Source organism: Corylus avellana, chromosome ca7, assembly GCF_901000735.1.
Source record: "Corylus avellana chromosome ca7, CavTom2PMs-1.0".
In the NCBI taxonomy this organism is placed as follows: domain Eukaryota; kingdom Viridiplantae; phylum Streptophyta; class Magnoliopsida; order Fagales; family Betulaceae; genus Corylus; species Corylus avellana.
Genome location: NC_081547.1, coordinates 17312730 through 17339818, shown reverse-complemented (window position 1 = coordinate 17339818; position 27089 = coordinate 17312730). Strand labels below are relative to the sequence as shown.

The window sequence follows — 27089 nt, the reverse complement described above, 5'->3', positions numbered from 1 at the left end:
TAATCCTCAACCTTTGATGGTAGTGACACTGTTGGAGTAGGAAACGGGGCAGGTTTGGTTATCAATAGAATTGGTTCTTCTATAGTTTATCCACATTCCTTACCTGCTTCACAATTTCATCTTAAAGATATTGTTAACAACCCTGAGGCCTCTGCCAACCTTTTATCCATCAATAAATTTTGTCGTGATAACAAATGCTTCTTTATACTCATTGACTCCTATTTTTTTGTGAAGGAAAACAAGACCGGCAGTATCCTCCTCCAAGGACCGACATATAGTTGAGATGGGACTCACCCTTCTTGCTAAATCAGGTTTGTCCACCAAATTTTGGGTAGATTCGTTTCCTACATCTGTCTATTTAATAAATAGATTACCTACAAAGGTTCTAGAAAACGAGTCCCCATTCAGCAAACTTCACTCCAAGCAGCCCGATTATTCCGTGTTGAAAGTTTTTGGGAGCCTTCGCTACCCTCTCCTTCGGCTCTATGATCAACATAAGCTATCCTTTCCTACCAAGCCATGTATCTTCCTAGGATATTCATTAAATCAATGTGGCTATAGGTGCTTTGAACTACAATCTCAGAAAGTCTACATTTCTCGACATGTCGTGTTTGATGAAATGAAGTTTCCTACCAAGGATATGCTCATCTCCACCAGTTCTTGCAAAATCACAGCAGCTCCTGATCAATCTGTGATGATACTGCCATCTATGTTGTCCACATCTTCAACAAGCCACGTGCCCACATGTCATGAACAAGTATGTTCATTTCCTCTTGAAGAGCACACTGACCCATTTTCTCTTGCTCCCTCTCCTGCATCTCCCCAGATAGTGTCCCCACCCGTGATGTCTCAATTTCATGTAGCAGATTCTCCTTCAAGCCCCACATCCACCCGTGAGTCCCTAGCCCGAGTGATTGTGAGATCCTCAGTTGATAGCAGATCAGGTAACAATATATTTTTATTGTTTTTATTTGATTAACACAGTTATCTTATGAGTCAAATAAACTTTGTTCGCATTTAACACAATTGCAACGTAATATGTGTAGATGACGTAAGAGTAGAAGCTGAGGACGATCATAATGACACCACACATCAGACGCCGGTTGGTCAGAAGTCTCGTTTGTCAATACATTATTCCCGTCGTTCAGGCACCCCGTAAGTATATATATATATATAGATATATATGTGCATGGAGCATGAAGCTTTGTATAGTTACCATATTTGTTGAAGTTGTCTCATTGAATAAACATGTATTGTTTGTACAGTTAATATGTGTTTGTGCTTTGTATAATTAATATGTGTTTGTGCATACATAGTTAATATGTATGTCGAGGTTGTATATGTGATAATTATTTATTAGGAGTTTAAAGTTACAAATGTCAACTAATTAGCTAATTGATTGTTCGTTTTATCTTTTTGCAGTTAATGCGGCGCAGATGATTGATCATGATGATTTGTGTATTATGATGTTGTATTGATCACGTTAGTTGTATTGTATTTTACTTTTTATTACAAATTTGTACGTTAGTTGTTTGTATAAAGTTATAATTACTTAGTTACACGATGTTAGTTATGATTATGCATGGTTGATTATTGATGTTGGATGTGGGTTATATATGTTGGATGTTGGGTCGTTGGTTGGATGTAGGAGAGTAGAAATGTTGGTTGATCTTTGTTTTGTATATTAGGTTGTATGCTGGAGAAAAATTACAAAAAAAAAAAAATTTCTTCCCTGTAAATTTTAGTGACGTGGCATGTATGCCACGTCACTAAAAATTGTAACGTGGCACATATGCCACGTTACTACTGATTGTAACGTGGCACATGTGCCACGTTACCCATAAACAATAACGTGGCACATGTGCCGCGATTCTTCGATAATAGCATTATTTTATGCGACCCGCGTTACCACTAGTAGTAGCATTGGCATATATGCCGCGTTACAACTCGTAGTAACGTGGCATATATGCCACGTTACAACTCGTAGTAACGTGGCTGCATGTGCCACGTTACAACCAATAGTAACGTGTGATTTTACTAAACGTTACCAAATAGTAACGTGTTGTTTCTGACACGTTACAAAATTTCATTTTGTTACGTCCAATTTCACTACGCGCCAGACACGTTACAATACTTTAGTAACGTGGTAACCCCATATACACGTTACTACTTGTCCGTAACTAAAAAAATAAATTTTTGTAGTGTACGTATGTCCACCTCTCCCAGCCCTACATTCAGCCCTTCATTCGATCTCCACCCGAATGCTCACTAGGTCTCAAACTGGCCACTCCCAGCCTAAAGCATTCCCTGACTTTAAACTCTACCATTCCGTCAAACACCCACTTAAATTACTCACTGCCATTACACATCCCTTTGAACCCTCCACATACCGACAAGCTTCCCTTAAACCTGAATGGAACACTGCCATGCATAATGAATTTGATGCTTTGATTTTCAATCATACCTGGGTCCTATGTCCCAGACCTCACCATCAAAACGTTGTCAGGAATAAGTGGGTTTTTAAGGTGAAGGAGAAACCTAATGGAAGTGTGAACAGGCATAAGGCCTGGCTGGTTGCTAAAGGGTTTGCTCAAACCTGTGGGATTGACTATTATGAGACTTTCAGTCTTTTGGTTAAACCTGCCTCCATTCATCTTGTTTTAGCACTTGCTGTTCAATTTGATTGGAATGTGAGACAACTTGATGTCTCCAATGCTTTCTTACATGAATACTTAAATGAAGAAGTCTACATGAAACAACCCCAAGGGTTTATTGATTCCCGTCATCTAGATTATGTGTGCCATTTACACAAGTCCATCTATGGCCTTAAGCAAGCCCCAAGGGCTTGGTTTAGCAGTTTATCTACTGTATTATTGGAATTAGGCATTATTGGTTCTCAAATTGATCACTCCTTATTTATTTATCATGTTGGCACTTATAATGGAAAATAATTTGATATGCTTGCTGCCTTACCAAACGTTGGTTTAGGCTTTTGTATTTATAGAATAATTGTTTACATGAGATTACACTTGGTATGAAATTTAAATGCTAAGTGATAAGATATACAAGGAGATAAGTTTAACAAGAAGTTGTTAGCTACATGATCTGCTGCAAGCTTTATCCAGAGATATTGTTTAAATTGATATTATCTTGTGTAGAGTCCTCATTTGAAGAGATGTCTCTAACACGCCCCCTCAAGCTCAACGGTATGGAATGAACGTTGAGCTTGTCTCTAAGAAATCCAAACCGAAATGAAGACAGCAGTTTGGTGAAGACATCGGCTAGCTGATCCTTGCTAGATATAAACTTGATGTTGAGCGTCTTTTTAGCAACCATGTCACGGACAAAGTGAAAATCGATTTCGACATGTTTAGTTCGTGCATGAAAGACGGGATTAGAGGATAGGTAGGTAGCTCCAATATTATCGCACCATAGTGTAGGGGCAGTGGAGAGATGTAATCCCAGTTCAGAGCATAAGGATAAGATCCATGATAGCTCTGCAGCAGTGTTGGCAAGTGCTTTGTATTCAGCTTCCGTACTCGAACGAGCAACAGTTTGTTGTTTTCGACAGCTCCAGGATATTAGATTTTTGCCAAGAAAAACACAGTAGCCCCCTGTTGAGCGTCTATCATCCTTGTTGCCTGCCCAGTCTGCATCTGAGAAAGCTTGGATTGCAGTGGTGTTAGACTTGTAAAATTGAAGACCATACTGCACAGTTTGCTTGAGATAGCGTAGGAGTCTTTTTGTTGCTTGCCAATGTAGCTCAGTTGGGTTTTGCATGAATTGAGAAAGCTTATTCACACAGTAAGAGATGTCTGGTCTAGTAATGCATAGGTACTGTAATGCACCAATAGTACTGCGCTACAGAGTGGGATCAGAGAAAATATCACCTTCATGAGCAGATAGGTTTGTGGATGATGCCATAGGGGATGTGGCTGGTTTGGCTTCTACCATTTTGGTGCGCTTGAGAAGGTCAACAATATACCTTTGTTGAGAGAGAATCACACCATCAGAGGAAGGAACAACTTCTATACCCAAGAAAAAATTAAATTTACCTAGGTCTTTGACTGCAAATTCATTGTGAAGTGCAGCAAGAAGATCACAAATTGCAGAGGATTTGGAGCTAGTTATCAGGATGTCATCCACATAAATTAACACAAACATAGTGCAGTCCTTGGATTTATAGATGAAGAGGGACGTGTCTGATTTGGAGTTAGAAAAACCAAGAGCTAGGAGCTTGGTACTAAGTCTGGAAAACCAAGCCCGAGGGGCCTGTTTGAGACCATATAGAGCTTTGTTCAACTTATATAAGTGTTGAGGGTGCTGAGGATGTGCAAAGCCAGGGGGCTGGGACATATAGACCTGCTCGAACAGATTGCCATGAAGAAAGGCGTTCTGCATATCTATTTGATGTATGGGCCAGCCACTAGAGAGGGCGATAGAGAGAACAATACAGACTGTTGTAGGCTTAATTACAGGGCTGTAAGTCTCACCATAATCAATTCCAGCTAATTGGTGGAATCCTTTTGCGACAAGCCGTGCTTTATAGCGTTCTACAGAGCCATCCGCCTTTCTTTTTATCCGAAAGACCCATTTGCACCCAATGACATTGGCAGTCGAATCCGGGGGAACCAAGGACCATGTGTTGTTCTTCAGTAGGGCATCAAACTCAGTGTTCATAGCCTGTCTCCAATTTGCGTCTTTCACAGCTGATGTAAAACATGTTGGCTCCAAAGCAATTGAAGAGGATTCAGTAATAAGGGCATGAGGAAGGGGGTACTTAACTGTGCCATCTGGGAGCAATTTGTGTTTAGAGAAGTTATTTCTGGCACGAGTGATCATGGGATGGGGTTGGTTGAAATTAGTGGAGGGAGAAAATGCCATGGATGGAGATGCAGCAGAGGTTGAGGTAGGAGATGGAGTTTCGGCCAAAGAAAGAATGGGGTTTGTGATTTCTGGGGAGTTGGGTGATTCGGGGTCTGGGATGATGGGGATTATGTTGTGTGGGCTGGGTGGGGTCGTGATATATGTAGAAGTGGGTGAGGCGTCATTTTGTGGGCTGGCTGGATATGGAGGAGATGGAGGCCCATTTTCGGATGGGTTAAATGGTGTTGGGTTGGGAATGTTGTGGGCTGTGTGTATAATGTGGGGTAGGGAATTGGTTTGGGAAGAAGATGTGTCTGTGAGATTTTGGAGGGTTGATTTTGTTGTGCAAGGGAAAATGTTTTCTTGGAAGATGACATCTCTGGAGATGTAGAGACGTCCTGTAGATAAGTGAAAGCATTTGTATCCCTTGTGTTGGGGACTATAACCTAAGAACAGACATTGTTTAGACCGGGGTTGGAATTTATTTTTGTTGTAGGGACGTAAGTTAGGCCAACAAGCACAACCAAAAACTCGAAGAAAATTGTAATCGGGTTGACAATTAAATATGGTGAAAAAAGGTGAACGATTTGAGAGAACTGGAGTAGGCATACGATTGATTAAATAGCATGCCGTTAAGAAAGCGTCATCCCAAAATTCAAAAGGCATATTGGCATGAGAGAGGAGTGCCAATCCCGTTTCAACAATATGTCGATGTTTACGTTCAATGGCACCATTTTGTTGGTGAGTATGGGGGCAAGAGACTCTATGAAGAATGCCAAATTGAGTTAGCAATTTATTTAGGGGACGAAATTCGCCACCCCAATCAGATTGAACCGATTTAATTTTGGAATTGAAATAACATTCGACATATGATTTGAATTTGAGGAAAATAGAGCTAACATCACTTTTGCATGACATTGGAAAAAGCCACGTATATTTACTGTAAGCATCAAGAAAAGATACATAATATTTGGAGCCAGATCTAGATAGAATAGGAGCTGGTCCCCATACATCAGTATAAATTAATGCTAAAGGACACGTGGCTATAGATGAAGATGCTGAAAATTTGAGCTGTTTGCTTTTGGAAACCAGGCAGGCAGAGCAGTCCATGGATTCTTTTGAAGAAGCAACAGGGAGACGAAAATTGGAAAGGACACGACGAACAACTTTCAAAGCAGGATGACCCAACCTTGAGTGCCATTGAGACTCTGAGACTTTCTCACCCACCATGGCAGAAGCGGATGGTTTATTTGTGGAATGAAAAAATTGATAAAGGCCATTTTTATTCCGGCCGTGGAGCAGAAGCTTCCCGGTTCGGCAGTCCTTCAAAAGAAAATAGAATGGATGAAACTCAAAGAATGTGTTTGTGTCTTTTGTGAACTGATGAACAGATATTAAATTTTTGGAGATGTTGGGAACGTGCAAGATATTATATAAATTCATGTTAAAGGATGGGAGAGAAAGACGGGTATTTCCAATATGTTTAATGGAAAGCCCATTACCGTTTCCAATTCGAATTTGATCTGTGCCCATGTATTCATCAGCTGTGATGTTCAGATTGGTGAGATCAGGTGTCAGGTGATGAGTAGATGCTGAGTCCGGATACCAATTGAGATCGCTACTGGTGGAAGGAGCAGTGAAATATGCTTGTGGAGGGGCGATCTGATCACGAGAATATGCTTCATTGAAGCGGTTGTAGCAGTCCAGGGCAATATGGCCATAGCGATTACATACCTGGCAGAGGGGACGGTTGGATTGATGGCTGAATGGAGCTCCACGTGAGTAGGATGTGTTGCGCCCCTTGCCACGATAGGGACGAGAATTGGTAGTGCTGGAGTGTCGACCAGATGAGGGAAAATCACGGCCAGATGAGGGAAAGACACGTCCAGATGAGTTGAAGCCATGAGGAGGACCATTACGAGGCCCACGTCCACGCTGGTGGTATCCACGTGAAGTAAAATTTGCTCCTGCCATGGACAAATCAATGCATGGCTGATTTTGTTCCAATCGCATCTCATGTGTGAGAAGATGCCCATAAATCTCTTCGATTGATAACGGATCAGCACATGTGAGAACCGATGTGACAAATGGATCATACTCAGATCCAAGACCACCGAGAAAGAAACTTTGCTTATCAAGTTCATCGAGAGGATGATCTACGGCAACAAGTGTGTCGGTGAGAGTCTGAAAACGATGATAATAGTCTGCTATGGAGGAAGAGCCTTTCTTCATGGTGGATAGTTGATGATGCACATTCATGATGCGGGAGCGAGATTGAGACTTAAACAACGTCTCTAGTACCTTCCAGGCTTTGCGCGAGGTGGTGCAACGAGTGACATGTATCAGCAGTTTTTCAGAGATTGCTGAATTTATTGCTCCTAAGATAATCTGATCTTGCATCTGCCAAGTGTGATAGGCAGGGTTGGGTGTCTCAGTGACAATATGATCTTTGGTAGTTTTAATGGTTGGTGAAGGGCAAGGAATTGAACCATCTACATAACCGTAGACGTCCCCACCTTTGAGATGAGGAACAATTTGGGTCAGCCATAGTGGGTAGTTGTCCCTAGTCAATTTGATAGGGTTGAGATTGGAGAAAGTGACAAGGTTTGAAGATTGGGTAGCCATGAAAAGATAAATAGCGGAAGGGAAAAAAAAGATCAAGTGACGTGAGTCTAATGCTCTGATACCATATAATGGAAAATAATTTGATATGCTTGCTGCCTTACCAAACGTTGGTTTAGGCTTTTGTATTTATAGAATAATTGTTTACATGAGATTACACTTGGTATGAAATTTAAATGTTAAGTGATAAGATATACAAGGAGATAAGTTTAACAAGAAGTTGTTAGCTACATGATCTGCTGCAAGCTTTATCGAGAGATATTGTTTAAATTGATATTATCTTGTGTAGAGTCCTCATTTGAAGAGATGTCTCTAACAGCACTACTCACATTTTTCTCCTCATTTATGTAGATGATATTATTGTTACAAGCAATGATGATTACTCCGTTACTTGGTTGATCAACCAACTCCAAGCAGACTTTGCCATGAAGGATCTCGACTCCCTCCATTATTTTTTGGGCATTCAAGCAATCCGCACAGCTGCTGGTCTCCATCTTCGTCAGTCCAAGTATGTTGTCGACTTCCTCCGTCTTGTTAAAATGGATGAAGCCAAGCACTATGCTGCTCCTTGTCTAGCAGGTTCCAAGATGTCTCGGTTTGATGGTGCTCCTCTTCTTGATCTGGCTGACTATCGCCATGTCGTGGGTGCATTACAATATGCCACTCTTACAAAACCTGACCTTGCTTACTCTGTGAACCAATTGTGTCAACACATGCACCATCCCACCACTGCCCATTGGACTGTTTTGTGCAAATTTATTTAACTCGCAAGTGCGAGGTCGAACCCACAGGAAATTGTATTCTTGAAAAAAAATTTAAAATTTAAATTAATTAAACCCTAATCTAGTTCCAGTTTTTAAGAGATTTTTTTGTTTGAATGAAAAAGCAAAAGCATGAGCAATTTAAAGTAATTGAAATCTTCTGATGAAGCACTAAAGTTTCAGAATCCACACTTACAAATTCATAACAACATAATTTCATGATCTATAATATTCCCCAAAGTTCTTACACATAAATCTTAAGTTTGTTTTACTATTGCTTCAAATAATTAATCAAAATATTTCATGTATCCATTCATAACCCAAATCACAAAAGAAATCCAATATTCGATTAAATCATTAATTGTATCCGTAAATCACAAGAAAATATCAAATCTTTATCAAAACATCAATTGTATCTAGAGAATAAATCACAGGGAAAATTCAATTTTTAACAAAGAAAATCAAGCAATCAATTGTATTGAATAATCTTAAATCATCAAGTGTATCCTTGAATCGCAAAAGATATCCAAGAATTATTCAATCCAATTAATTAGAAGTAAAACAATAAAGCAATTAAACCTTTAAATTGGGAAATATTACATACATGAAACAAAGTTACTAATCATAAGTGAGGCTTCATCTTCAACCTTAGTTGAAGGTTTAGCATCTCATGTTATTGAAAGACAAAACAAGATTAATGAATTCATAATGTAAAATTGAGTACTTACAAATAAGAATCACAAAGTTAAGATCCAAAAGCTAAGAAAACCTTAAACTCTCTTCTTCTCCTCTACAAACTTGAAATTCGTAGCCTCCCTCAATTAATTTGATAATTCCCTATTTATAAGCCTAAAACTTTGGGTTTTACAAGTTGAAATCGAATAAAATTCGTCCAGGTTTGTATCCATTCATTGCAAGATGATTTTGGAATAGTAAACGTCTGAATTAGGAAAATCCTATTTCACAATAAATTGTAGTATTTTGAGTTATCTTTCCAATGCCACTTGAATCACTTCAATCCAATAATTGAGCGAAAAGTTATGATCAAAATACTGAGAAGTATGGAGAATCTGAATTTGAATCCAATCCGAAATTTTATCCAATTTGAACTTTAATCCAATCTGATCTTTAATTCGATTTAACCATTTCTTAGATTTAGTTAAAATTAACCACACCATCTAGGTCTTCTCAAAGTATGTTTTCTTCCAAAATGTTGTTTTTCTTCAATGACCTACAAAATGCTAAAAACACAAAACTAACACAGCACATCAGATAATAACACAGCTAAAGGATTAACTTAAGTAAATTAAAGGGTCCAAATATGCAATATTTGGCACACATTAGACTACAACAAAACGGGTCTTGTATTATTTAAAAGGATCCGTTGGTTTTGGTCTTTTTTATTGCGAAGGTAGCATTAACCTCCATGCCTATTGTGACTCGGATTGGGCAGGCAACCCGGATGACAGATGCTCCACAACTGGCTATGGTATTTTTCTTGGATCCAATCTTATCTCTTGGTGCGCTAAGAAGCAATACACGGTCTCTCGATCCAGCACAGAGGCGGAATATCGCTCCATGGCCCTTGCCACAGCTAAGTTATTTTGGGTTTGAATGCTCCTCAAGGAGCTTCGCATTTCTCTTTATGATCCTCCACGTCTCTAGTGTGATAATTCTTGTGCCTTGTCATTGGCTTCTAACCCTGTGTTTCATGCTCGCATGAAGCACAATGAGATAGACTTTCAATTTATTCGGGGAAAAGTGACTAATTGTGATATCCAGTTACATTATATATCTACTATTGAACAGGTTGCTAACATTTTTGCTAAGGGCCATACTGCTTCACGGTTCAATTATTTACTTTTCGAACTGAAGTTGGTTCCCCCCATCAGTTTGCCGGAGGGTGTTAAGCTCATAGAGGACACGAGCCTCTCCGAGAAGAGCCAAGAATCAGTACGTGACTCCCAAGCATGAAGCCGTGCATCACAAACATAAGACTTCCCATTCATGTACCACACGATATTCCTTCCAGACTCATACCAGCAGCTGTCCAAGATTTCTCAAGAATCAGATTGTGTCAGATTGTGATCTTCCCCTGCGTGACTCACACACAATTATTACTCTACCACTTATGTCTTATATTTTTCCTTTTGTATATTCTCTTTACATCTTGAGTTGTATTTGGTAGTATAGGTCTGATTCTGTTTCCTTAAACATTGTATCTTACCTTTTCAAGGTACTCCATTCACATCAATAAAAATAGACATACGCAGCTCTGTTTTGGTTAAGTTCATCAAAACAATTCTCTCTCATAATTTTTAGTAATCATGTTCTTGTTGTTCATATTAAACTAGTATAGTTCTTCACATGTTCATCATAATCTTTGGTCTTGGTTTGGAAATTTTATCTTCGGTTGTGCAGTACTTGTTTATGTCATATCCCCCTATACTATTCACCTCGTCTGAGAGCCTATTCAGAATTGCGTTTAATAAATAAAGCTTTTAAGTTAAAAAGAGTTTTTGGGCAAAAGCTTCATTTTTAAGCTTTTGCTAAAAGAGCGTTTTGGTTATTTTTAAGCTTTCTGAACATTTAAAAGATCTTTTAATTTTTTTACCGAAACGAGTACTTTTTTCTTCAAATGGACTTCTTGAATGTTAAAAGCATAAGCTTCAAACGCAATCCCAAACAGGTCATAAGTGATTATTTGGGGTAAAAACACGTTTTTAATTATGTGTTGTTATTATAATGCATTGACATAATTTTCTACCTTGCTTACTTGTTAGAAACTCATGTGGCAAGAGAAGCGTGGATAAAGGAAGAAAAGAACAGTGTCTTCAATTTTATAAAGAACACAAGCTCAACATAGCTTAAAGGATAAAAACACAGAATTTTTTGTATTTTCTTAAATATTCATTATTAGAGTTGTAAACTGCTTTCTTCATACAATTATGAGCTCTCTTTAAATAGAAAATACACAGCTTTTGTAGGAAAAATCTAAATAAAAATAATTCTGCAACTATTGCTAATTAATAATAATTCTACCTGCAGCTACTGAAATCTAATAAGCAACTAATAAATCATCTAAGAAGAAAAATATTATAAAATCTTAAATATTAAAAGCAATAAAAATAAACTAAAGATGTGAAAATAAAATAAATGGTAAAATCTGAAAATCAATCAAATTGACTTTTGTGTCAATCAAATATGGTTGACAATCGGCAGTGATCGTGACAAAATCTTTCCTTAATTCAGACAATATTTCTATTGTCTGAAACCAGAAAAAAAAAAAAAAAAAAAAAAAAAAAACCTCAAATAGTGCTTCCCCAATATGTTGTTTATTATTTTTCTTAATTCAGAAAACACGGAAAAAATGGGTAAATGTCATCTTATATTAGAAACTCTATCGCATGATGTTCTATGTAATTTATTTATGTTTTTTCTTTTTAAAATATTGGATTCACTTCATATTAATATGTTTCAGATATGACTACTCACTAAGTCATGAATTTAAATTTTATTTTTCCATGTGAAACAAAACTCTGTTTAATAGACAACCCGATTTTGGACTATGGTGCACTAGGGCCCACCCAGGAGATAGACCATTGATGAATTGCTCGATGTTCATCCTACCTGGAAGAACACCTACCTGATGAGTTGAATCGAATAAATTTTAGGTATTTTTTGTATTTTTGGTACAGGGTCTTCATCCTGGATGTTGAGGATTTTTCTACGACTCTATGAAATTTGTAAGCTTTTGATAGATTCTTAGTTATATTGCAATCTAGTACTGCTCCGGGCATTATTATTTGAGAAAAAAAAAAAAAAGGAAACGGCCTCACTCAATAATAATCCCCAACGGTCATACTTTTTGGCAGAATAGAATCAATGGAGTCCTAATGTTGATTGCTTGCAGTCAAAGGTAGGTTAGGATTAGTGGGTATCGGTTCGATTTGGTAGAGCTATTTTCAGTTCGGTTAGCCGAAATTGTCAATTAAATCATTTAATTCACCGATTACATTTCGAAAAGAATTTATTGAGCTAAAATAGCTTATTGAACCAAACAAATTTTTAATGGACCCATTAATTAACACAATAAAAATCTACCATACATATATTCTATTAATAAATTGGTCCTAGAATCTACAACTAATATGTTCTACTAAAAAAAACCTAGCTAATGCCCTCATAATTATCATTCCACTAAAAAAATATTTATTATCGGTTACTTATCGATTAATTCGGTTAACCATAAAAAAATATTTATACTGATTAACCGAACTAAACCAATATTGGTATAAAAATCTTTAACTGATTACCAACCAACTTCTAGCCGTATGCGATTAATGTCAATTCGGTTATAGTTGGTAGGCACTAAACGGTTAATCTGCTCACCCCTAAAGGTGGGCAAGAGATACCCTTAAGAACTTTGGAAGAGGGGGCCTATTCTTAAGAAGCAGTAGTAGAGGTGCATCACAATCCGTCCCTCTCAAATACGAAGGTTTGAGTAGGGGTGTCAAAAATAACCGGGAAACCGGAACCGGGACCGGAAAACCGGGAAACCGGAAACCGGAAAACCGGGACCCGGTTCCGGTTCCGGTTTCAAAAAAAAAAAAAACCGGGACCCCGGTTCCGGTCCCGGTTTTTGGCACCCGGTCAAAACCGGGAAAACCGGAACCGGGTATTAAATTATATATATATATTTTAATTCTTTTACTCTTAGTATTACGCAATACTCAGTATATATATAAAACAATACTTTTTATTGTTTTAATGTTTTATTTATGTATCTAATTTAAAATTATGTTTAGGGTATTTTAAAAAATTTGAATTTTTATTTTTAAGGCTCATATAGGCAAAAACATTGATTATTTAGGATTTTTATGCTTTTTTAGGTTTATTTTTTAATTATTTGAAACAATCACAATAAAGCCTCTTTAATTTAGACAAAAAGATTAATAGTTTCTTTTTTAAATGAGCTAACTTATGAAAAAAAAATAATGGGCTTATTTTAGGTCCAATACCTAAAATAAGCCCCAAACACTAATTATTTTCAAAAACCGGGTACCGGACCGGGTAAAACCGGAACCGGCCGGGAACCGGGACCCCGGTTAACCGGGGTCCCGGTTCCGGTTCCGGTTTCCCAAAACCAAGAACCGGGGTACCCCGGTTCCGGTTCCGGTTTTGGCCAAAAACCGGGAAACCGGACCGGGTTGACACCCCTAGGTTTGAGGATCGGAAGCAGGAACATGAGAGGTAAATAATAAGTTGGTTTTACACGTGCAATAGTACAATACAGTAGTTGAAGTGAAGGATAGCAAAGAGAAATCCCATTTCACAAGCAAGAGTAGAACCACGGAAGTTGAGGCAGGGCGACAATTATGAGAGAGATCAAGCATTCGACTCGCACCATTCCTGTAATGTTGGGGTCGCGACTCCGACATTCTTCATGTCAAAAATGTTGGCTGCAGGTTCAGAAGATTCAAAGATTTCATGTCAGTTTCAACCAAAATATAACAACCTCTTACAAAAAGAAACAAATGAAAAATACATACCAACTTGTACATCAGGTGTCGCAGCAGCTGTGGCATCAGCAATAACGGTAACAGATGGATAATCCAATGCTAGTGCATCATAGACAGTCTGCCTGACGCAATTTGGAGTTTGAACGCCTAGAAACAGAGATTCAATATAAAACATGCAGCAGCAAAAACAACGATAAACAGCATTCTCCAGATTCAAACAATTTACCAACCAGTGATAACCAAGTTATTGATTCCAGCACCCTGAAGAAGAGAATGGAGGTTTGTATCAAAGAAGGCACTGAAGCGCGTCTTCACCAATTTATAGTCCTCTTCTTTAATCACCAGCCCATCAACGAGTTCCGCAGCCACGCTTCCCTTAACAGCTGGACCCACTTTCCCAGAAGCATAAAAGTGGCGGCGGAAGAGTTCAACATCTCTCCCTTGTGGGTCATGCTCGCGAACAACCTTTGAAAAAGACGGAGTTTATAGCAAACCCATTAAACTTTTCAAAAAAAAAAGAAAACAAAAAATGGACAAACAAAGGCAAAGAGAAAAGGAGTGAAAAAAGGAAAGCAATGGGAAAGAAAGTACCCAAACAATGAGAAAACCACGCTGCCTAGCGACTTGGACGGCTTTGATTACATTGGGGACAATAGCTCTGCCTCCGCTCAGGCAAGCCAGACCGTCTTCGTGGATAAAATCTTTCTACAAACAAACAAATAAATAAATAAAGTAAATATATATAAAAGCGAATTCGAATTTGAGAAATATTCAGGAGAGAAGAGGACCTGCATGTCGATAACAAGTAGAGCAGTGCGGTTCCTGTTATCTGCCATTTCCAAAGGCCTCTCTCGAATTTTTCCAAAACCCAACAAAAAAATAAGAGCGCTTGAATTCTTGAATGCACTGACATTTTTCTTTTATCGTGTGCCACACGTACTACATAGCTACAGGAATTGTAGGGACTGGTTGCAGGTTTTAGGAGTAAACAAAAGCAGGTTTCACTGTTTCAGGAAGAGTGTCTGACATGAACCATCGCCATAACCACAAGATAGCTGCACCGACATTTTCTTTTCTCGTGTGCCACACGTACATAGGTACCAATTGTACTGAGACTGCTTCCATTGTCTCTCACCCTCGGTCCCTCAAGCTCTGAGTCTTTTACGAGGAGCAGCTTCTACATATATAGATCCTATTATTACTGTTCATCTCTTTAGCCTTTCAAATAGTAGTATTAGCTACTATTTTAATTAAGCCAAACTCTTTAAAGTAGCTTTTTCTAAAAAATTTATAACGTATAAAAACACTCATTTAACAAGTCTTTTTCCCTACTTTATATTTAATTTTTGTAAGACATGTTTTCTATCTTTCAAGAGCCAAAAAGGTAAAGGTATATAATATTTTAAAATTATTCTTTACTCTTCTCTGTCTTGATTGGTTCAAAACTAATAGAAAAAATGATATTTAATTAAACTAGAAAAAATATAGAGGGTTTGATGTTTGATTCCTTTGAAAAGTGGTCCTCTAAATTTGATAAAGGAAAAGGACCAAGGGGAGTCAGGGGACAAGGCAAGCAAAGGCAGCTTACTCATTAAGCAAAATGAGGTGAAAATATTTATTAGAACACTAGCAGCAGCTTCCTTTTAATTTTTCGTAGGTTTATGGTACAAAACTACTTTGTGCTTCCCTATGAAATATATTTCACAATAGCTTCCATTACTTTTTATTTATACCATTCAAATATTATTTCTTTACAAAATACAAGTTTCCTACATACCCTCACTTTTTTATAAAATCCGAATACAATCCCCAATTAAAGACATAAAGATGAAAGAGGAGAGAGGAAAGATAAGTATTTATATTAAAATAATGTATAGAAAATCACTTTTGGTTTCCTACACATTAGGAAACACTGTAGCAACCCTTAAGGGTTGGTTAAATGTAAGGAATCTAATGTGAGTAGGTTTTTGTGATTTTTTTTTTTAAATTTTTGTTAAACCTAAGGAATGGAATGACATATAGAGCATCTTCTGCTAATGCTCTTAATAAATATAAGGTTGACTTGTTTTGTTTGGTACATACCCAAGTTGAAGTAGATAAATTTGGTTGTATTAAGGAGCATATTTTTCAAGTTGGGGTTTTATCAATAATTATGATAAACATCATCTTAGGAAATACTGAACATGTTGGAATACTAAAATTGAAAATGTTAGCAAGTTGAGTAGTTCTGCCTAAGATATATGTACATTGTAATGTTAGTTTGGTGTAGGGGATTATAAATGGGTTCATTATTTTCTATATGGATCTAATAATTGTGTAGAGCGTAGGGAGTTGTGGCAATATTTGAGGGATGTTCATAATCAGTTTGGGCAGTGTCATTAGCTGCTGTCTAAAGATTTGAATGTTGCTAGGAGTGTGGCTGAAAAGGGGAGATGGCAAGAAGCTTAATTGCTATGAAGATGATTTTGGTTCTTGCTTAAATGGGGTGGAAGTGCTTGATCTTCCTTATGGTGGGTGCTCTTTCACTTGGAATAATCACAGGGAAGAGGAAGCTTTTGTGGCTCGAAAATTGGATAGGGTTTTGTGCAATGTCCATTGGCCGGAGTTGGTGGATCATACTAAGTTTAAATTCCATGATAGGGGGGTTTCTAGCCATTCTCTGTGTTAAATCATCACTTATTCCAAAGCTTAAACTAATAGGATGAGATAAGTCTAATCATTTAATCAAATACTCTAACACTCCTCATGTGTGGGTTCAAACTCTCTTTTAATAGGTGAGGCCCGTCACATAGAATATTTGATTGAAATGAGGGGTAAATTTGACGGAGTCAATGTTCGAACTCAAGACATTTGGCTCACATACCATCTTAAATCACCACTTATCCCAAAAGATTAAGTTGATAGGAATTGGTAAACCTAGTCATTAAATCAATGCATTAACACACTGGCTATGATTTCCATTGGTAAAGTAAAGCATTTTGGACCAAAACCATTTTAAGTATTTTGGGTTTTGGTTTAAGCATGAAGAATTTTTGAGGTGGGTGGATGAGGGTTGGAAAATTAGTGTTGAAGGATCTCCTATGTTCTATTTATATGCTAAACTAATATATTTTAAGAACGTTTTCAAAGCCAAAAAAATCATGAAGTTTTTGGAGGTATTAGGGAGAGGGTTTTAATGGATATAGCTCAAAAAGAAGTTGCATCTTCTAGGGGGCAAGCTAGTTGTGTTATTAGCGCTAAAGAGTATCTTGCTGAGTATACCATTACCAATATTGCTCTAGCTAAGACGGCTTTTCTGAAACATAAGTCCATAAATAGTTGGCTAAACTTGGGGGAATCAAAACACTTCTTATTTTCACAAATTGGTGAAAGTCAAAACTTCTAAAAACACAATTAATTAGCCATTTGTTGGATGATCAAGGGAGGAAAGAGGTAGATGTTGAGCATATTATGAGGATGGCCAGAGTTCGAGGTTTGTTGACTTCTTGGTTAACTGAGGATCAAGGCATGCAGAGCTATGGATAGGGATCCTACTCATAAAGAGACTAAGAGCACCTTGTTCTCTAGGAATAACAGCAAAGCCTTAGGTCCATATGGCTTTTCTACTAACTTTATTAAAGATGCTTGGTTTATGATAGGCTCGGATGTTACTTGGAAGCTCTTAAGGGAGATCAAATCTACCATCCTAGCTTTAGGTCTAAAGAAGGAAAAACCCACTTCTATAGGGGATTTATTGCTTGCTGCAATGTGTTATACAAAGATCCCCGCCAACCATATGATTCATTGTTTGAAGGGTCTTATTAGCTTTTGTAGGGTCATGGATCGGCCACTACAAAGCCCAACAGCTCTAGGCCAGGTCCAATGTGCAAGCCTCCTAAACAGGCCCAAGCCGAGACATAGTTAGCCCAATCCAAAGCACAGCTAGCCCATCAAGGGCATAGTGGTCTTTTGACCGAGGGTACAATGATCCTTTGACCAGTAAAGCAAACCCACGTTCATTGATGAACATGGGATTCACCGGCGTCCAAACAAAGCATCCACCTTCACTAGAACATGGCCTAGCTATCAGTGCTAAACCGAGACACGTGCACCCGAGGATTACTCGGGAGCCCACGTCCAACACAAGCATGGCCAAGCCCGCCACTAACACACTCCACGATCTCATGGTCGTGGATTAACCAACAACCCACAATCCACTTCACCTACATGGCACACGTGGATCCTCAGGAACATGGGGCTGAGAATTATGGGGTACCAATTGCCACCAGATGCCTATAAAAGGGAAGCTCCAACTCATAATTTGGTAATCACAATTCTCTCTCAAGCTCTCATTGTGCTTATACACTCTCAAACATTTCACTCACTTAGGAATCGGAGCTATCCCCCGCCGGCACACCCCCGACAGCTCTTATCCTACTCTTTTCTTCTTTTGTAGATAGACGATTCCTCAGACCTCGTGCCACGTCACTCCTCAAAAGCTGTCATCAACAGTTTGGCGCCGTCTGTGGTAACTTCGATTTTCATCAGTTCTAACCATTTACAATCCGACATGGTGACTACTGATGTGGTATTTTTGTGACCAAAAATATCAATTATAAAATTACCACTCGCAATAGAACAAATCCCGTAGGATAGGGCTATATTAAGGGTGTCGAACCTCAAGGACTGCAGAGGTTTTATTACCAAAATTCAAAAGATTAAAATTAAATTAATTAAAAAGAGAATTGATTTGATTTTCTTTAAAACTAAAGTGCATGAAAATAAAAAATATTTAAAATAAGAGAAAGAGTGTAGGGTATTAACTTCACCTCTATCTATACAACAATGGCTAAGCATAATTAATCTCATAAATTCATTATATGCATGTTATAAATAAATAAGAAACTACCTTATTAAAGAATAAGCATAATCTATCTTCGGTTGGCACGGATTGTCCACCCAACCACTAAGATGCGGTACGACCCGTTTTCTCTAGGTATAAATTATCAAATTCTTTAACAGGATACATATTATCAATGAATAAGTGTAACCCATCTTCGGTTGGCACGGACTGTCTACCTAAATTACACTAAACTAGGGTGTAGTACAATCCGTCTTCCCTAGGCATGGCCTATCAAATCCTATTGATTATATGTCAATTAAACCCATTCTATAACAATCATCCTCAGAATCACAGAAAACAAAAATGATTTGAGATCAACAAAAGTAAAATATTTTCTAAGACAAGAGAAGAATTTCACAAATATTTATTTTGGAATTTGAAAACAATTGCATTTAATAATTAAGAACAGAATCAAAAGGTAGCAATTCTCATAGTTATACAATCAACATGCATAAATTGAAAATCTAGAAATTAAATACAATCAAACCATTGTGCTTGGATAGGGTTACATCAACACCCCACGAAGGGGTTTAGCCACTCATGATCTTCTAAGCTCCAAAGACAAATTTATGATTTCTAGCTCTAGGAAGCGATGTGTCTATTTACAATGTTTAGAGCCCTATATATAGGGATTAAGAGAACCATAAAAACCCTAGAAACCCTAGGAAAACCAGAAGTCAGTCTCCCAATCCAATTGGGAGACTAAAAACCAATTCCAAGCTGGAAAAGAATTCTTACCGTCCACTGTACGCCCATGTGTGCTCGATCCGAAGGATGTTGGCTCGAGCTTAGTTGATGTGCACGCGAGCGCAGGCGTACGCTCGATCCTGGGCCACAGGCGATCGAGCGGAGGCGGGCTCCGTCTCAAGAGCAGCTGCACTCGATCCTAAGTCCATAATGTTCTAGCTTTTGCCTTTTAAGCCCAATTTTCAAGGGTTTGCCAAATAAAATCTGAAACACAAAAACAAAACAAAAATCAAACAAATAACAATACTAAGGAATTAACATATGTAAATTAAGGAGCTTGAATGTACAACATTCAGCGCTTATCACACCCCCCAACTTACATATTGCTAGTCCCTTAGCAATACAAAACTGAAAATAAACTGAAAAACTAAAAGATAAGTCCATCTTTCATGGGATATACGGTTGCATTTAGCGTGTGCAACAAGCCTTTTAAACCCCTAGGCATTCCCTAGAGGACAAGTGAAGTCTCGTGAGGGTTTTTCAAGAATGATACCCACAAACATTTTCCAACCATGTTATCCCAAGGAATGCAATATTATGACCATCATGGTTCTCATTCATTAGTAGGCTTAATAGAACAAACACCATCTTCACCATTTCAGAGAATTACAAATCAGCCCCAAACAAGGCATTATGAGATATCACAATATTCAACTAGTGTAAGTGAACTCAACACATAGTCATGGGATTTCAAAACTAATCTCAATCATGCATGGATCAACACTTAGAATTCATTAGACTCCCAATCGGATAAAACAACCAAGGCAAATTTTATTTATTTATTTATTTATTTTTATAGCACTTAGCTCCCTTAAGCTTTTTGATTGACCCATGTATCGAGTGTTAGGCTAATGACTCCCACACCAGATGGTTTTAGGACATTAGGAGTAAAGACACTCCTAAGGACTTACTAACTCGAGTCAAAAAGGCTACGAAGCTAAGCTAGTTATTATCAATCAAACCAAACTTCTCATTTTTTGATGCGGACACTCACTGCTTAATGAGGCAAGAGGTCCGGTTACTTGGTGGAAAGGTCAAAATGATCAATTTTTTTTTTTTTTTTTTGATTTGATGCCAAGGTTATTCTGTCAATAAGTTATCCAACTACAACCCAAATATTGATGCCAGACATCACTGATTTTAGATTTCATGTCCCACAGACTACATGCTAGTGTGCTTGTGAGAATCAAATTGAAACAAGTAATATCTTATGCTGCCAATGAAAGTAGCATAATTTGAATTCCTTAATCAAGTGATCATGTGTTTATCATATTAAGCCCATCAATGAATTTCAAACCATAACCGGAAAATTAATTGCATGCTCAGAAATAACATGTATGCCCACACCCCCCCAACTTAAATTACACAATGTCCTCAGTATGTGGATAGAGACAATAAAGCAATGCAAGGGAAAGGAGTACCTGACTTGTCACTGTGGCACGGAAGAAGATCCCCCAAAGAAGGTGGCAATCGTGATAAAATGGATCACAGCAGTGCTTGCTGTGCCTCAAATCTTTCATCTGCTAGGCGCTTGTCCTCAGCCCTCTAGGTAGCAAGATCAGATCGGAGCTCCACCAACTCTTTATAGAGAGACTGGTAGTGTGACATGCTCATGGTGATGGTCTCCGCCGCTCCCTCTCTCTCTGCTATCTCAGCTGCAAGTGTATCATTGTTCATAGGTTCTTCAGTATCCCTAACTACCTTAAGCGCTGCGGGCACCCGACGTCGTCTCGGCATATGGGAATAACTCTGGTTCCACTGGATCAGGCCAAACTGAGGATGAGCAGAAATAGGCCCATCCTTGGGTGTACCCTCAATGCCTCGAGTCTGAAGGAGATGGGTGATGAGAAATGGGAAAGGAAGTCCCTATGATGATGACCTCTGAGTGTAGCGCCCAATTGCCCCATCCCAAAACTTGTGCATCTGATCCCAAATGAGTTGAGGAATGGAATACCAAAAACCTCTCTGAAAGTATACAAAGCTGTGAGGAAGGGACCACGCCGCTGAGTTTTGTGTCCAAATGGACACACATTCCACTACAGAATGAAGTCCACGAACCAGAGTCTAGAAGGCAGAAGAACCTTGCTCGTGTAGTTGCGAAGATCATTAGTGTAACGGCCATGGCAGATGTCATCCACAATGTGTTGAAGTGTAAGCTCGAAAGGTAGGTCGGAGTATCGAGGGGTGCCATCCCTAATCAAAATATCCAACAGGCACTCATGGGAGCATTGAAAAGCAGCAGCAATGTTGGCGATGGTCAGCTCAATGTCTATGCCAGTCACAGATGAGGATAGGATGCCCGGCTGAGTACAGTCGAAGGTGAGGTTGTGATAAAACTCTCAAACCAGGCCTTCATAAGCAATGGGGCTGATTGGCTGAATAGCGCTGTGAGGCCACGGCGTTTGCATTCTTTGACCGTCCACTTGGTAGCTTGGAGATTCTTAAAAACCGTGTCAATGGCAAAAGTGGTTTCCAAAATGAGCTTTCTTTGCTTCCCACAGCGTGGTGAGGGCGGGGATAGAGCCTTGGATGTGGTGTCCTGAGCGGGGGAAGACCGAGAGGTGGAAGCTCGGTCCTTAAGCATGTTGTAGCTTAGTTCAGGCCTTTTGTCGAACACGTGGTGGGCGCTTCAAAAATCAAGTGGCGTAAAACCACTTTAAACTGCTACCCAACCCCCTGTAAATTGAAGAAAAGCCAACACAGAGGCAGTCTGTGTGTTGAGAGGCACCTACGGACTGCTTTTCACAAGAAAAAAGGGGAAAATGGGCAATGGGGAGATGGGTGAGAAAATGTCCGAAAAAGAATTAGAGGTGATTCGTTGTGGCCGATGGGCGGTGCAAATTGTGAACGATTAAAGTACAGGTGGTAATTTCAATGTGGGGAGTGCCGCTATGGATGAAGTCTGAAGGACCACGCCGCAGAAAGGAAAAGCGGGGGGGGGGGAAAGAGAGGGACAATTGTGACCTAAAAGGGTGACTGAGGCCTCTAAACGAGTGCGCTCGAGCCTGCACTCGATCACACTTGTGCAGAGGGGTGAAAAGGGAGGTGAAGCGCTTGTGCGCATACGAGCGCACAAGCGTGAAAACACTCGAGCGCTTCTGGAGGTGCGCTCAAGCGCACTCGTGCAAGTGTGTGAGTGTGGGGGTGGGCTTCTGTGCTCGATCCCATTCGGGGTAAGCTCAAGCGTAGGCCCATGTCTAGGATCGTACACACAGTGAGTGCAGTCGAGCCCAGTGTGCTAGTGCCTTAATGCAAAAAATAGACGAGATCCGTCAAATTGTTGGATTCCACGTCTGTACCTGGCTCGAAGTGCTGGATGCAGGGCTTCAACCTTTGACTGTTGACCTTGAACAGAGTGCCATCCTTTGGGTCCCGCAATTCAACAGCACCATGTGGAGACACTGATGTGACTATGAAAGGGCCGTCCCATTTTGAGTGGAGCTTCCCAGGGAAAAGCTTGAGTTTGGAATTGAAGGGCTATACTTTCTGGTCTAGGACAAATGTCTTAGGCAGGATGTGTTTTTCATGAAAAGCCTTTGTCCTCTCCTTATACATTCGAGCACTATCATATGCATCTTGTCGCAGCTCTTCCAACTCTGTCAACTGAAGTTTTTGGTGGGAGCCGACTGCTTGTATGTCGAAATTGAATTGATTGATTGCCCACAAAGCCTTGTGTTCTAATTCCACAGGGAGGTGACACGCCTTGCCATAAACAAATCAGTAAGGAGACATTCCAATCGATGTCTTGTAAGCTGTGTGGTAGGCCCATAATGCATTATTGAGGCACAAGGACCAATCCTTGCGGTTTGGCCTAACCGTCTTCTACAGAATATGCTTGATCTCCCTATTAGAGACTTCTACTTGACCACTTGTTTGAGGATGGTAGGGAGTGGCTACCTTGTGTGTGACGGAGTACTTGGGAAGCAGGGTTTTGAGAAACCGGTTGCAAAAATGTTTACCTCCATCACTGATGATGGCCCGAGAAGTACCAAATCTGCTGAAAATGTTGGCTTGGTTGAGCTTTACCACAACCTTGTGATCATTGGTCTTGGTGGCAATGGCTTCTACCCCTTAGAGACATAATCCACTCATACCAAAATGTACTCATATTCACAAGACGGTGGGAAGGGTCACAGAAGTTGATGCCCCAGACATCAAAAATTTCAACAACGAGGATGGGGTTTAGTGGCATCATGTCCCTCCGAGACATAGCTCCTAGGCGCTGACATCTATCACAAGCTCAGCAAAATTCATAGGCATCTTTGAACAAGGTCGGCCATGTGAATACCCATTGTAGAACCTTGGCTGCTGTCTTCTTGGCAATGAAGTGTCGTCCACAAGCTAGAGAATGACAAAAATGTGAGAATACTGGGGAACTCACTCTCAGGAACACAGCATCGAATGATCTGATCAGCACAATACTTGAATAACTCTGGATCTTCCCAAAAAATAGAATCGAACTTGCTTAAAGAAGCAATCCTTGTCTTGCTTAGACCAATGAGAAGGAATTCGACATGTGGCTAGATAATTCACAATATCAGCATACCACGACGGATTTCTCGGAGTAATTTCAAATAGTTGCTCATCTGGGAAAGAGTCATGAACGGGAACCGGCTGAGGTGTCTCAAAAAAAATTCATGACAAATGGTTGCCAACAACATTCTCAGTGCCCCTCTTGTCCCGAATCTCAATATCGAATTCTGGCAGAAGTAGTATCCAACAGATCAACCGGGGTTTTGTTTCCTTCTTGGCCAGCAAGTGTCGTAGAGCAACATGATCAGAATAAATGATTTCCTTGGATCCCAGAAGATATGAGCGGAATTTGTCCAAGGCAAAGACCACGGCTAGTAGTTCTTTGTCTGTGGTCGTGTAATTGACTTGAGCATCCATCAGAGTCTTGCTAGCATAATAGATGACGTGAGGGAGCTTACCTACTCGCTGTCCCAATACTGCACACACAGTATAGTCAGATGCATCACACATGATCTCAAAGGGCAAAGACCAGTCAGGAGGCTTTATGATGGGAGCAAAAGATAACAGAGACTAGAGCATTTGGAATGCCTCTTGACATGCATCATCAAAATGAAAAGGGGCATCCTTAGCAAGCAAGCTACAGAAGGGCCTTGAAATTTTACTGAAATCCTTGATGAAGCGGCGATAGAAGCTGGCATGCCCTAGGAAAGAACGAATCTACTTCACTGAAGTGGGCGGTGGTAAATTCTCAATTAACTCAACTTTGGCCCGGTCCACCTTAATACCTCTTTTGGACACTGTGTGGCCCAAAACTATACCTTCTTGCACCATGAAGTGGCTCTTCTCCTAACTTAAAATCAGGATAGTTTCTTACAACATTGAAGGACAAGTGAAAGATTATGGAGACATTTATCAAAAGAAGAACCAAAAACAAAGAAGTCATCCATAAATACCTCCAAAAATTTCTCCACCATGTCAGTGAAGATAGACATCATACATCTCTAGAATGTGGCAGGTGCATTGCATAATCCGAAGGGCATGCGTCGATAAGCAAAGGTGCTAAATGGACATGTGAAGGTCGTCTTCTCTTGGTCTTAGGGATCAACAGCTACTTGATTATATCCAGAATAGCCATCTAGGAAACAATAGTAGCTTTGGCCAGCAAGATACTCCAAAATTTGATCAATGAATAGGAGCGGGAAGTGATCCTTCAGGGTATGGGAGTTGAGCGTTCGGTAGTCAATGCAAACACGCCATCCCGTGGTTGTGCGCTACGGAACCAACTCTCCCACTGAGTTCTCAATGATGGTGATGCCGAATTTCTTTGGAACCACTCGAGTGGGGCTCACCCAATTGCTATCTGAGATGGGGTAGATGATGCCTGCATCAAGTAACTTGACCACCTCTTTCATCACTACCTCCTTCATGTTGGGATTCAGCCGGCGGTGTGCCTTATGCGAGGGTCGAGCATCTTCTTCCAAATGCATCTAGTGCATATAGATGGAGGGGTCAATGCCTTTCAAATTTGCGACAGTCCATCCAATGGCTTCTTTATGCTCCTTTAACACTGCTAACAAACTGTCCTCTTGGTCCTTTTGAAGGTCTAAAGCAATGATGACTGGCTAAGTGTTGTTAGATCCAAGAAATGCATACTTGAGCTTTGCTGGCAGGGGCTTCAACTCAAGCTTCGGTGGAGACTCTAGGGAGGGAACATGAGGAGTGCTTGATGTCACAGGTAAGGGCTCCTTTGGTACTCTCCATGGATGAAAGTCTGCACTTACGGCTGTCTCTAGCAAATCATGGACCTCTTTTATGTACTGGTCGGTGTTGAAATCTTCAAAGTCAAAGTGAGTCAAGCAGGCTTCCAAGGATCCTTAAATTAAAGATGCCTTTTGAGGGCCTAGGATCGAGCACACAGCATTTAGGCTCGAGTGCCCCCAGCACCTTGGCTCGAGCGCGCCAGCACTCGAGTGCACATCAGCCTAAGCTCGAGCGCACATCCCTTGGGCTCAAGTGCACATGGTTTCCAGAATGCAACAGGAGTCCTTTTACAACTTGGATTAGGATTTCAGTCTCTCACTTGGACTGGGAGACTGACCTACAATTTTTTTAGGGTTTCCAGGTTTTTTAGGGTTTTCCTAATCCCGATAAATAGGCCTTTAAACATTGTAAAAAGACACACCACTACATAGAGCAAAAATTCAGCAATTAGTTGTTGGAGGCTTAGCAGAGTCATGAGCAGCTAAACCCCTTTCGTGAGGTATTGATGTAACCCTATCCAAGCACAATGGTTTGATTGTATCGTAATTTATAGATTTTTAGTTTATGCATGTTGGTTGTATAACTATGAGAATTGCTACAATTTGATATTCTTTTTAATGTTTAAATGCAATTGTTCTTAATTTCAAAAGCCAATATTAGTGAAATTCTTATCTTGTCTGAGAAAGTTTTTTACTTTTATTGAACTCAAATCATTCTTATTTTCTGTGATTATGGGGATGATGGTTATACAACGGTTTTAATTGACATAGGATCAAGCGAGTTAGATAGGCCATACCTAAGAAAGACAGGGTTGTACCGCATCTTAGTGGTTAGGTGGACGATCTGTGCCAACCGAAGATGGATTATACTTATTCTTTAATAAGGTATTTTCTTGTTTATTTATAACATGCATAAAATGAATTTCTTGATTAAATATGATTAACCATTGTTGTGCGGATAGAGGTGAAGTCAATACCCTACACACTCTCTTATATTTCAAATCTCATTTATTTTTATGCAATTTAGTTACAAACACAAATCAATCATCTCTTAAATTAAGTTACTTTTAATCTTCATAAACTTGATAACACATACACAGTCCTTGAGGTTCGACACACTCCATATAGTCCTATCCTACAGGGATTTGTACTATTGCTAGTGGTATTTTATTATTGATATATTTTTGGACATAAAAAGACCACATCAGTTCTCAACTGGGAAAAAGGTCATTTCATGGTAAAGCAAGGGATTGTCCTGGGACACTTCATTTCTCAGCGTGGCATTGAGGTTGATAAAGCCAAGGTGGATTTGATTTCCAACCTTCCACCCTAACGTACAGTGAAGGAAATCCATTCTTTTCTGGGCTATGCAGGATTCTACAGACGGTTCATTCAGGATTTCAGCAAGATTGCTAGGCCCCTGTGTAAGTTGTTGGTCAAAGAGACCCTGTTTGGA

At 39.5% G+C, this 27089-nt stretch overlaps 1 protein-coding gene across 1 annotated transcript; it reads right to left on the bottom strand.

Moving 5' to 3' along the window:
• Nucleotides 1-13503: 13503 nt before the first annotated feature.
• Nucleotides 13504-14838, bottom strand: LOC132187687 (probable inactive nicotinamidase At3g16190). Its single transcript, XM_059602082.1, has 5 exons — nt 14560-14838; nt 14363-14476; nt 14002-14236; nt 13802-13918; nt 13504-13711 (listed from the first exon to the last, which is right to left on the bottom strand). The coding sequence occupies exons 1-5, from the start codon at nt 14605-14607 to the stop codon at nt 13638-13640; spliced, it is 588 nt and encodes a 195-aa protein (XP_059458065.1). The 5' UTR covers nt 14608-14838; the 3' UTR covers nt 13504-13637.
• Nucleotides 14839-27089: the final 12251 nt, after the last annotated feature.

What these genes read in the sequence shown, in the direction of transcription:
- LOC132187687 (XM_059602082.1), bottom strand. Translation starts at nt 14,607, where the DNA reads ATGGCAGATAACAGGAACCGCACTGCTCTACTTGTTATCGACATGCAG. An exon ending in TACTTGTTATCGACATGCAG is followed by an intron (nt 14,477 to 14,559) that starts GTCCTCTTCTCT and finishes GTTTGTTTGTAG; the next exon opens with AAAGATTTTATCCACGAAGA. An exon ending in CAATAACTTGGTTATCACTG is followed by an intron (nt 13,919 to 14,001) that starts GTTGGTAAATTG and finishes CTCTGTTTCTAG; the next exon opens with GCGTTCAAACTCCAAATTGC.